The sequence below is a fragment of the Pundamilia nyererei genome, unplaced genomic scaffold, assembly GCF_000239375.1.
Source record: "Pundamilia nyererei isolate P.nyererei 1_Seehausen unplaced genomic scaffold, PunNye1.0 scaffold00172, whole genome shotgun sequence".
Classification (NCBI taxonomy): domain Eukaryota; kingdom Metazoa; phylum Chordata; class Actinopteri; order Cichliformes; family Cichlidae; genus Pundamilia; species Pundamilia nyererei.
The window spans coordinates 1,281,420-1,294,133 of record NW_005187573.1 but is presented as its reverse complement, the minus strand read 5'-3'; the positions used below and the strand labels follow the sequence as shown (position 1 = coordinate 1,294,133).

General features: G+C 40.2%; 1 protein-coding gene across 1 annotated transcript in view; it reads right to left on the bottom strand.

The window, feature by feature from the left end:
• The window catches only part of hk2 (hexokinase 2), a 44,532-nt gene that overhangs the window by 16,877 nt on the left and 14,941 nt on the right, over positions 1-12,714 (bottom strand). Inside the window, exons 5-9 of the mRNA XM_005746121.1 lie at positions 9,910-10,005; positions 5,626-5,725; positions 4,943-5,126; positions 2,500-2,661; positions 246-479 (exon numbers count right to left, since the gene is read on the bottom strand). Of these exons, the coding sequence (XP_005746178.1) occupies positions 246-479; positions 2,500-2,661; positions 4,943-5,126; positions 5,626-5,725; positions 9,910-10,005 (776 nt within the window). The remainder of the gene's footprint in view (positions 1-245; positions 480-2,499; positions 2,662-4,942; positions 5,127-5,625; positions 5,726-9,909; positions 10,006-12,714) is intronic.

Sequence of the window (12,714 nt, the reverse complement as noted above, 5' to 3'; positions counted from 1 at the left end):
CTAAATACTTTTTTGCCCCACTGTATGTGGCTGTTCACTGAGATCACCTCCCTGAGACTTGCCTTTATGCTCTTATATTCTTTGTCTCAGGGACATGCAGGCACACAGAATGAATAGTAAAAATGTGATTTGAAGTGACAAACACAGCCACAGTCACTCCACAGCTACAGTAAAAGGTGCCAGTGACACAGATCAAAGTCATGAATGTGTTGGCGAGACCAACATAACAGAAGTGATTCACTTACTCTGGATGATTCTTGTAAACAGAGCCATCCACTCCAATAGTGACACGCAACTTCTCAGCAGCTTTGTTATCCCGGATCTGTCGCAGCACCGATGCTAGAGAGGAAGCGCACAGGTGTGCGGCCCGTGTGGATACAATCTGACACACCCTCCGAGTTGCTATGCAGTCCTCAACCGACGGGTCCAGCCCCAGGCCACGAAGTATCTTCTCAGCACTAGCAATACCTTCCTCATCTCTGCAGGAAGGAAAGTGAAGAAATTAATGTGAAGAATAGAAGAAGCTTGAGGACAGAATTCTTACCCTCCCCCATAAAAACGTCGTTTTATTTTAAGTACGTGCCAAGTGTTTTTTAAAAGGGCAAGACATTTTTAACACAGCTGTTCCAAACAGCCTAGATTATTATAGATGCTCACATTATTTTACTTTGCATACGGAAACATAATGATTTCACAAAAAACAAAAACTAACAGCTTCAAAATTATTAGCCTCCATGCTAATAGCTAGTTGCATATACTTGCTGCATATACAACTACATATTTCCTTTGCAAATCTTTTAAGCTCCTCCACATTTTATGTTTTTCTGGCATGGATCTTAGACTTTAGTTCATCCCACAGATTTTCAATTTTGATTCAGCTCAGGGCTCTATGTAGGCCAGTCAGGAAGAGTCACTTTGTTTGTCTGGAGGTAGTTCTCCAACAGGAGAGATGTGTGTTTTGGGTTGTGGTGTTTGGAGACAAAGGGAGGATCTCAGCTTTGGTGCTCGCTGCTACAGGTTTGTTTGTTTTTTTTTTTCCAAAATCTGCAGATATCCTTCTTCATGATTCCTTCCACCTTGATGAGATTCTCAGTTCCAGACAAACGAAACAATCACAAGCATAACACTCCCACCATCGTGTTTCAGTGTGGGGAAGGTGTTCTTTGGGTTGTACGCCTCTTCCTTCTCTATCCTCAACCTTCACAGCACATTTTTAATTACTAGCATATAATCTCTGCCCACTGCTTTTGAACATTCAAACTCAGAATTTAACTTATTAATGAAGACCTATTAATAGATTATTTACCAGAAAGCAATAAAGGAATAATAAACTTTCAGGAAATGGTCTGTGTGTTCTGTGAGATGGTCTGGTTTTCTCTTCCCTGCATGCTGTACTTCTACTTTGCTGTTGGGGAAGATTTCTGTTCAAGAATCTTTGAAAGACCCACTAAACATGTATTTGGTGTTAAACATCACTTGTTCACCTCTTTAGCTATAAATAACTAATATTTTGACTCAATCCACCCAAAAAATAAACATAAAAATAAAAAATCTAGCAAAACAGGAGCGATGGCAATTATATGCAAATAGAGCCATGTGAGGACGTTTACACAAGACTTTATGCAGTTCACCCCATTATTTAGTGATGTCTGAAACAACTTTCAGCCACAATAACTTGAAGCAGGGTTCCACAGTTAAACAAATTATAATCTCAAGTTTGGCTTCCTACAATTAAATGAATATGAGTGATCATGCATTAAAATGTATATAAAGTAATGCCCTGTTGATTTCATTTTGTTGAAAGTTTTGGTGAATAAGAAGGACTACTTTGATACAAATATGTGAACAGATGTGAAAGGAGTGTGAATTTTAATATTATTGTTCACTAGAATAAATACGTAATCGTGACAAATACTCGTGATTGTCATTTTGGCCATAACTTGAATTAATTGTGTTGTGTGTGACTTTATCACTCTCTTGTCATTGTGTCATTTTGGCTCTTCTTTAAAATGTTGCTTCAGTTCATTGCAGTGTGGGAGCACTCATTTATGCAACACTTTCTTAGCGTCTTGATGCATTCTTAATCATCCAGGAAAGTAAATCCCCAAAAGTTGATTCTGTTCATCTGGACGTAGCGTTTTGTGGGAGAAACGTTTCGTCACTCATCCAAGTGACTTCTTCAGTCTCAGCTGACTGCAGGTTCCCCAATCTTATAAACAGTACATTTGCATAATGTCATTATGACGTCCAATGGAGCTATAATTGTTCAGCCTTTTTTTTTGTGCTGTCATGAACTTTAACATTTAACAGACTAATTCAGGTCTGCAGAGTGTCAGATGTAGCTCTTGGTTGTTCGGCAGTTTCGATGAGCATCTTAATTCCTGGCATAGCTCGTTGCTACTAACATAATGTTCAACAGGTTTGCACTTAATCCGCCATCTGAGAGATATCACACAATGCAGTGTCAAGGTGCACACACACACACAAAGAAAAACTAACTTGTCATTCTCGATTGCATAGATGTGGCTGGTACTGAAGTGTCCGGTGGTGAGGAGCTCTGACGTAGTCTTGCCCTGAAACAGCAGCTGTGATCTGGCCATCTTTACCAAGATGAGACGTACCAGTTCCCCCATGTACATCCCACTAATCATCTTCTCAAACCTGCATGCAACATGAAAAAAAGAGAAGCAAAACAATGTGATATACATATATTTATAAAATATGATGAGCTCTATTTATGTACATCTACACACAGTGTTGGGGAGTAACGGAACACATGTACCGCCGTTACGTATTTAACATACAAAATATGAGTAACTGTATTCTGTTACAGTTACCGTTTAAAAAGGTGGTATTTAGAATACAGTTACTTTGCTGAAATTAAGGGATTACATGGCGGTATTTTCCTGTTTCATATGTTCGGCTATGCTCTCTCTATTTTTGGTTTCCACGCCCCAAACAAAACACGCATTAAGAGGCTCTAATGCCTGTGTCTCAATCTCGCGGCCCATGTCACCCCTACTTGCAGCCCGCATAATGACGTAAAGAAATATTTTAAAAAATGATTCACAAAAATGATTTAATATGCAGGCAGAGTGTTACAGGCATAGCCCTAAAGAATGTAGCCTCATGGGCAGTGTAGTCCGTGCTGCACGGAGAATGCACTGCCATACCCGTTATGTGTCTGTGAGCGTGAGGAGGGAGAAAAAGGAGAGTGGAAAAGTACGAGTTGTCACCGAGCAGAAACGGGAGCTGGAAGCATGTAAATATAATAATAACCGCTGCAGCCAAAAAGAGAGCCTGACGAGTCCAGTTTAAGTAAGCTATTAAGACTCGACTGTACACTGTGTTCGTGTTTTCCTCAGAAACAAAAAGTTCCGTTGGAGCAGCCTTTCAACGCCTCTCTCTGTCTCTCGCTAGCAAACTTGAACCACACAATAAAGTAAAGCTAGTTTTCAGCTACGAGCCCGACACAGAACCCGACGTAATAGCCAGAGGTCCCTTTACTACGGTTTGGAGCCGCGGACCTGTTTTATATACGAGATCACTGCAAAAGGTGCAGCCTTACCTAATGTCCACCTTACTGTTACTCATTTTATATTAAGATTTAAACATCTAGTTGGTATTGGTATGGCGAGTAACCTTCAGTAATAGTAATAAATCACACAGGTCTCTCTTGGAAATGAGATTTTTAATCTCAATGAGATTTTTTTACCTGGATAAATAAAGGATTAATAAAGCAATAGTACATTCATGTAGCTGTAAAAAAGCATGATAATATATTAAGTAATCCAAAGTATTCAGAATACATTACTCTCATTGAGTAAGCAGCACATAACAAAGCTGTTCCCAAATTAAATGCTGAGGTAAACTGCCTTTCCAGCAGAGTATTATTTTTATGTTTTTAGACAAACAAATAACAATGTTTGACAAGTGTGAGACAGTCAGAACTACAAAGATTTTAATAAATAAACTGTCAAAAGTTTGATTTTTGTTTTAGAATTACATGGTAATGATGATCCACCAATTAGGCATTAAAGTCATTCGTTGAAGTATGTAAACTGTTTAATCTCTCTGTGATGCACTGCATGCTTTATTGTGACTGGAAATTAAGGTCACGCAAACTTAAATCCGTCACCTAACTCTATTAAACCCTGTCTGGGCCCAGACCTCTTATTGAGGGTTCTCATGTGATATCAAGAGCTGTCCACTATACTGGATGTGATACAACCACTGGTTGCTAGGGAAAAAATGTGCTTTTCTGACAGGTTGCCAATGGTTCCTGCAGGTTGATGGCTGTCGCTGGGTGAAATCAGTTGCAAAGAAGGTGCTGCACCAAAAACCTCCCTGCAGGTCACCTTTAGTTTTTCATGTTTGTCTGCAAATACTCCAACAACTAGCCAAGCAGCAGTAAAACTTAAAGAAACATAAACCAGAAATAGTTAGCTGTGCCTTTTGAAATTTGCCGGCTGCAGTGCTGAAGGGCTCCATTTCCAGTTTGCATCGCATTTTTCATTTTCGCTGATACTCTGAAAGCAGCTGGCCAGTATTAGCAGAGCCGAATATTCATTTTTCCCTCACGACCGGTGGTTGCCAGATGGTCATGGACCAATCTCTAGGCCTGTGTGACTGAAGCCTTATTCACTTGAACCTACATGATTGTCACATGTCCAAAACATGTCCACATGTCTGCAAAACCTCAAATGTTCCAGGACATACTGACTTTTTTGACAGAACTCTGAATTAGTATATGAAAAAGGTTATTTACATAATATCAGCAACAACATCAACAAAGGTGAAGCAGTCAGACAAAGTATTTCAATATGCCCACATGAATGGAAATCAGAGAGAGTCGCTTCTAATTCAAACCCGCCTGCCTGTGAAGCCACCAGCGTGGGATGTTTTATCTAATACCAAGTCGTGTGAGAACAAACACACTCACAGCTGCTTGCCAGGGTTGAATGAGCCTGCGTCCAGCTCCCGGTCAATGTCAGTGCGTAGGTCCTCCAGGGCCCCGTCGTCCCCAAAAGCACCCCACTCAGTATTTACACACATCCGCCCCTCGTCACCATCCAGAACACCAATGTTCCTCATCTGCTCCATGTAGCAAGCGTTGGTCCCCGTTCCTTGAGAAAAGAGATTTCACTGCAACAACTCTGTCAGTAACTATATAACGACTAACTGAGAGGTCGGCTGGGCTTAGTGGGCACATTTAAGATTACACTTACAAGATGAGTGTGAAAGCACCTGTGCTCACTTCTCTCCTCCAGTTTGTATATATTTTTACAATACAAGTTACAAATACTATAACAATAATATCACACTTTGCAGCAGAAACTGCATCTGAATGAAATCCATTAAAGGAAAAATTAAATAGAGATGAATAAGAAACTTCAGCAGGGAAATTTCTTCTTTGAGTGCAACAGTGAGGTGCCACATGTTCTGGCCTTCAGCATTAAAAGATTTTTTTTTTTTCATGAACATCGATATTTTTACCCAAGAAGAAAACAGATGGAGCAGTTCATCCATTAGGATGCAGTTTAATGGGTGTTACATCACTGTTGTGTGGTAGAAGTCTCACTGAGCCTCATAATCCATTTATAGTCACTGTTACATTAGACTTACCTACAATGAGGCCAACTTCACAGTGACGGTCATCAAAGCCACAGGTCATCATGGTTCCCACTGTGTCATTGACCACAGACACAATGTCAATGTCAAAGTCCTGCAATGAGAATCTGTTTATTAAAACAAGCTTTCATTTGAATTCACTACTTCTTGCATCACAGTATTTTGGATTTACTTCAGCACTTCATTTTGTTTAATTTACTACACTGAAATCAATCTTTAAGTTTTTATGAGGACATTATGCAGGTGTTTTATCTAAACGTGTTTTCTTGCTGAGGTTTGCTGAGGACATTTGTTTAGTTATTGTGGATGACCTTCCATACTTATAGCTGGAAGTATCATTGATATCTTTAATAGGCACAATGCAGCAGCTCATGCTGTCATTACCCCAGGTCACCTGCACAAGACGCATGTTGTGTTAGCCTGCACAAAAAGATCTTTTCTTCCAAGTTATTAGAGCCTGAGCATTCACATTGCGAAGGCTCTATTGTATCTGCTCCATTTATTTAATATCAGTCCTCCCTTAGAGTACACGATTTGCATACGAGCTCCAACCAGGATGCTCTTTGGCACTGTGTGTTCACGTAGAAACCAAAGCAAACTCTCACATTGTACCATTTGTACTTTTTTACCATTTGCTGCTCCAAAAGAGCCAGTGTGAATTACTTGTAAGTTTGTTGTCAACAGACACACTAAATATCTTGTTTGAGGTGAGCCAAGCCTCGCGTATACTCAGAATTCACCATAAACTCTAGTTTTGGCACTGGGTTCAGTCCTTACTCCTTTTCCCCATGTATGCATGCTCATGAAGATGATTCATAAAGCCCCTGGATACGTGAAAATTATCAACTTGCATGGACATGTTTGCAGTCTCACAGCAAACAGTGTGGCAGATGTATAGCAGAACAAGTCAGGCTGGTGGTTTGCATTTGTCTACTCATGTTGTTCTGAGTCTTTCCACTACTTCAGCCAGCTTACTGAAGAAATTAGAAAGGCTTTGAGAAGTGATGGTTGATCTGCTCATCTGCTCTGTTATATGCTCTTCATCATCCAACCAATGACAAGGAGTCAGTGGTTGAATGATTTTGATCACTGCCAAGATGGGCATGCTTCTTCTTGACTTGTGGGATTTAACGATTAGAACGATTTGGTCATGAAACAGTGGAGTAAAACAAGCACGCTTGCCTTGTGGTGTCAGGTGTGTTTTGAGATCATGTTGCAAAGTTTCCTCACACTATAATCAGACAGGATCAGAGAAACAACACCTCTACACTGAGTTTCTCATGTGTGCCCAAGTCTATCTTTTCCTGCAGGTTGAGGAATAAGCACTGATGAACCACATTATTAGGTACACCTGTTCAAACTCCTGTTAATGCAAATATTCAGTGTGCCAAGCAGCTAATACATTAGCATCGTTAACCATAGCATAGTTGTGCCAGGCTGACTGGTCAGAGGTTACAGTTTACACAGCAAAGCTTAAAATCTGATATATTGTCTAATGGTTTGGGGTTTTTCCCGGGACATGAAACATAAAAAGATTTTTCTACTATGTGTTACGTGTAATTATTTAGCAGTCCTCACTTAATTAGTGAATTAATTAGTCATCTACAGCAGTGTTTCCCAACCACTGTGCTGCGGCAAATAGGATTGCCGTGAGAAATGATCAGGTGTGCTGTGGAAGATTATCTGGTTCCACCTGATTAGTACACCGAGCGGCTGGTGTGAGTCACGGGCAGAACAACTACAATGTCTTCCACTAGAGGGCAGTACAACGACCTGCTCTAATTAATCGGTTGCCAACTGCCAGTAAAACAGAAGAAGAAGAAGAAGACAAAGAAGAAATTGCATAAAGTCACACTGTGAGTGAGACAACGCAGCGTGTAATAGCAATAAATAAATATTTGAAAAGAAAAAGTAGTCATTCTGACCTGGTCCTGGAGAAAATTCAGACCCAGATGAAGGCCCTAGCATGAGTAGTGGTCAGATGAAAGCAAAAAAGGTATACTGGGGACAAAGCAAGCCAATTCCACTATCCCTGGTGCGCAGGGAAAAATGATCAATATGCTTTTTGTGACATTTTTGTTTGGTGGTGTGCCATGTGATTTTTCTAATGTGAAATATGTGCTGTGGCTCCAAAAGGTTGAGAAACACTGATCTACAGCAGTGGTCCCCATGCATTTTAGCACCACGGACCAGTTTATGTCCGATAATATTTTCACGGACCGGACTTTAAGGCGTTGCGGATAAATACAACAACAACAAAAAAACAAAACAAAAAAAACAAACCGGTACCGGTACCGAAAAACAAAGATTTCTTCATAACACACGGGCAAAGACCCAGGGAAACAGAGTTAACGATAAATATGATTTAAAAAAATTAATAAATAACGTTAAAAACCCTGAAAACCATACATTTCACACCCGAGCCTCAACTCTTGCAGCCCGGTAATAAACGACTCACGGACCAGTGGTTGGGGACCGCTGATCTACAGTATATCTGTCTCAACTTTCTGTTGTATTCCTGCTGTTTCAAAAATGATACAAACAGGAACGCTGCACAGTGCCCTCTGGTGGACAAAGTATGAAAAACCAACATTCATAACATGGTTGAAGGGTGTTTCTCCCATCTTGTCCTTACAACCTTTCATAAAGAGTTGTAAATGAGTTTAAAGAAGGGTGGAGTTTTCTGCTCTACACACTGTGGGCCTCTTGTTACTTGCTAGTGGGGATGGGTATCGTTTAGGTTTTATCCGATACCGGTGCCAAATCGGTACTTTTGAAACGGTGCCGGTGCTTAAACGGTGCTCGAACCGGTGCTTAAAGAATGGAGAACACAAAATTGGTCCAAAAACCTCTCATGTTCAGCTGTTTGTTTGTTTTTTGTAAAAAGATAACAATGTTAGCCTTTTCTGCAGCTATGGGGCATATATGGTATCACTCTTGGCTGGAAGCAGTGCTTAAGCAATGGAAAAAAAAAAACACAAACTTTGTCCAAAAACCTCTCATGTTCAGCTGTTTCCCACTTTTTCTTTGGTCATTTTAGCCTTTTTGGCCAGGGTGAAGGGAGTATCTGCCATCAAACAAGAGGACAGCCGCATGTAGCTATGATGATGTTTGCTAGTTCACCTTACATGCATTAATGTAATAACGTGGTTAGCCTACTCAACGTAAATTACACACGGACAACATTAAGCGACTCACGCAGAGAAGAACGGCTGCTGCATCTTCATCATCATCATTTCTGCTACACTGGCAGGGCTAGGGACCAGGACTCTATTATTCGGGTTTTTGGGGGATGTTGCTCCGGGTCCGATAACTGGCAACCCACCCGACGTGCACAGTGTGAGGTCTTGCAGCAAGCTATCAAATACGGCGCATTTCTCAGCTTTTAAAAAAAAACCGCTATGCGTCGCCAGGTGTTTCATCGGATTTGAGGTGTTACCTCCTTTGACAGTATCACAGTATCAGCTTAAAGCACTTGTTGCAGGCTGCTGAGTTTGCATATTTTGCTGTGAAGTACAACCAGACTTTTGACCGCTTCGCCTTGGACATTTTTAATCTGTAGCTCTGCTCTAACAGAACGTACGTACCTGGCCCCGCCTACTATCCTGGGAAACGTAAAATGATTGGCTAGAAGTGTATCACAGCTCAGGAAAAAAAAGCACCGAAATAAAGCACCGAAATGTGCGCTGCTTTTCGGTCTGGTTACTACCGTTTATGTCAGAACCGGTGCCATCATGGCACCGGACACCGGTACCCATCCCTACTTGCTAGTTAAACTTCCTTTAAACACCACAGTAGCTGAGGTATTGTTGCTGATCCCTGATCCATCCCTGTATGAACACAGTATGCCCACCTTCTGATGGCTGCTTCCCACACATTAACATGTCATGTTTCGAAGCTCAGATCATCCTAAATTCGTTTTCTTGAATATGACACTGATTTCACTGTACCCAAATGGCCTCCACAGTCGCAGATCTCAATCGAATAGAGTAACTATGGGAATGCAGGAGAACAGAACTTTGCATTACAGATATGTAGCCGGGAAATCTGGAGAAACTGTGATGATATCACGGGAGTGCAGACCAAAATGTTTCATGACGATTGCTGAATCTATGCCATCAAGAATTAAGTTCTGAAAGCAAAAGGACGTCCAAACTAGTACTACTAAGGTGTGCCTAACACAGTGGCAAGCCAGTGAATGTAACTGCAGCTACACTTAATTAGCACTGTTTCAATACCTTTCCAAATGTTCAAGTCTTTATAAATTTGGATAATTACCCCTCTTTTCTTGATGGATTTTCTCAGAAGGCTGACCACGTCCTGTCCTTCCACCCCACTTGACCTGAAGCCTTTAGTCCAAGACATCAAAACAGCCTGCAGATGGAAAAAAACAACAACAGGACAAGTCAATTAAAAAATAATTTCATGATATATTGCTCAGAGTTGTTACACACCTCATCAACTCACAGAATGCTTGAGGGAATCAACCAAGTGATTTACAAATCACCTAAAATCTGAAACACACTTCACCGCTGGCTGTAAGAGTCCCCGACTCAGGTGGCAACGCACACTGTGTTAATAATAACTGAACCTGACAACGACTAAATGCTAACTCTTCCCTGTAAAATATGGACATTTAAAACAGCAAAGTAAATAAACAGCCGGTGGTAATTACTCTATAAATCAAAGATAAACATTTATCTTTTTATAAAGTTCCACAACACAGCCTGGTCTGGGACATGAAAGCTGCTCATTCTAACCAGCATTCATTCAGAGAAAAATTAATGAGTATTATCAATAAGAAATTTCAAGCTGGAAGGATTATATTCAGCCCAGAGACAGTCCACCATGAAGACTTTTAAAATATGTTCACAGTCCAAGCTGATGATGGATCAGTTTGATTTGTGTTGAGGTCATGTGTGAACATGACAGTGAACATGTTACCTCAGGTGACACATTCAGTGCAGGGCTGTGTGCATCACAGGCAAAAGGAGACTGTGACCTTTCTATTGATGGCATGATTTCAGATTTTGAACTCAGCACAACACTGTGAAACTTCATGTTTCCCATTTATTTTTTTATCTGTTAGTCATCAAGTACAAACTACAGACGAATACGAAACAGGAAAGGTCACTCAGCAACTGGCAGCTAGTAATAGAAAAAAAGCCAGAGGAATTATCTGCTAACTAATAATTTCTCTTTTAAAATGTATGAACTTTGTAAATCTTGTAAAAAAAAAAAATAAAATAAAATGAAAAACAGAAGACTGAATGCCTCCTCTGTCTGCTGTAACCAGTTTTACTGCATATTTTTAAAATAGCCACAAAAACTTGTGACCATCTTCACTGTAAAAACAGGTTTGTACATTAAATCTAAAACAATATAACAGACAGCATTAAAGTACCAAGTCTCAGCTGTAATATATGCAAAACTGTGTCTGAAAGTACTGGAACAGTTTGGTCACTAAAACCTTAGGAAGCTGCGTGTCGTTTCAACATATGTTTATGGACAAAGGTGCTCACCTGTGGGTTCAAGCTGAGTGAGTGTTGGATATTAGGCTGTGGTGGAGTTATCTGTCAATTTGAGAAGTGTAAAAAAAAAAAAGTAAAAATGTGAAGAACAAATTGTCTAAAAAAATGTAAAAAAAATATATAAATAAATAAAAACAAATAAAAACCAAGAAAAAAAAAAGAAAAATCTACAAGAAACATCAGTTTGTGTCATCTGTTGCACAAGGGTGCACAGACAAAGTAGAAAATAGCAAATAGCTGAGGAAGTCTTCTCCATGGTGGACAAAAAAAAACAAAAAACCTTTTGAGTACACGGGGGAAAAAGCTCCTGAAGATGTACACTTAGGGCCAATTTACAAAAACATCCACCCTCCATAAACCGAATTTCTACTGATGAATTAAAATGAGCTTCCTTTAAAAAGATGGAAAGAGAAAAAACTGAATTGAAGGGGAAAAAAGTCTCATAACCCAAACCATTATTTTAAGTATAGAAGTGGTTTTGGAAAAGCATAGGAGGTTGGCTGTATGTCAAATTAGAACTGTGATATTGTCATTTATTGAATATTTCACTGCTGATGGAAGCAACAGGTAAAATGCACAATGACACAAAAGCATCGTGCGTGCTAAGAATCAGCTAGATTCTTTAAATATTATACAATTAAGCATTAAAAACATGTGGCCAGAGCAAACAAAGGGCTTTTTAGCATGATTGCTTTAAATTGCAGCACTTGCTGCTCAATTTAGAAACAAGGATGGAAACTCCAATATCAGTAAATGTTGAAGATGTTTGCAACTTATTGAGTGAAGTGAGCTGTCATAATAATGGCAAATGTGTTGTGTTAAAACTGTTACATATATCACACAGCTGTTCCCTTACTTACACAAACTGAGACTTGGCACTTTAATGTAGTAAAATAAAGAAATAAATCAACAAGAACACAAAGAGCAAGTGTCCAGATACTCACAGACTGGACCGCATCACTTTTTGCACAGGAAAAGAAGAGTTAGAAAGAATGCCAACGTAATAACCCAAGAAAAACAGCAGTGTGATGAAGCCCCCACTGACTGCTGCAAGTAAAAGCTGACAGCAGAGGACCATTAGAGAAACTTCACGCTATTTTCAATACCCTGAAAGAACAAAAAATAAAGGCCCAGTTCATGCAACAGCAGAGCAATGCTGCTCTCCGCATCCCCTTCTTCGTCCAGACAAGAAAGGTTATCAGATGACCAACCAAGCGTACAGACAAGACGTTTCTAAAAACCAGATATCTCCCTGCTACAGATAGGAGCCACAGATCTGGAAAGGCAACACTTTAAAGGAGATATCTAGGGGTGACCGTGGCTCAGGGGATTGGGAAGTTTTGTAACCGGAAGGTTGCCGGTTCGATCCCCCTGCTCTCTGGTCGTTGTGGCCAGAGGGGCCGATGGCGCAATATGGCAGCCTCGCTTCTGTCAGTCTGCCCCAGGTGTGGCTAAAACTGTAGCTTGCCTCCACCAGTGTGTGAATGTGAGAGTGAATGAATAGTGGAATTGTAAAGCGCTTTGGGTGCCTAGAAAAGCGCTATATAAATGC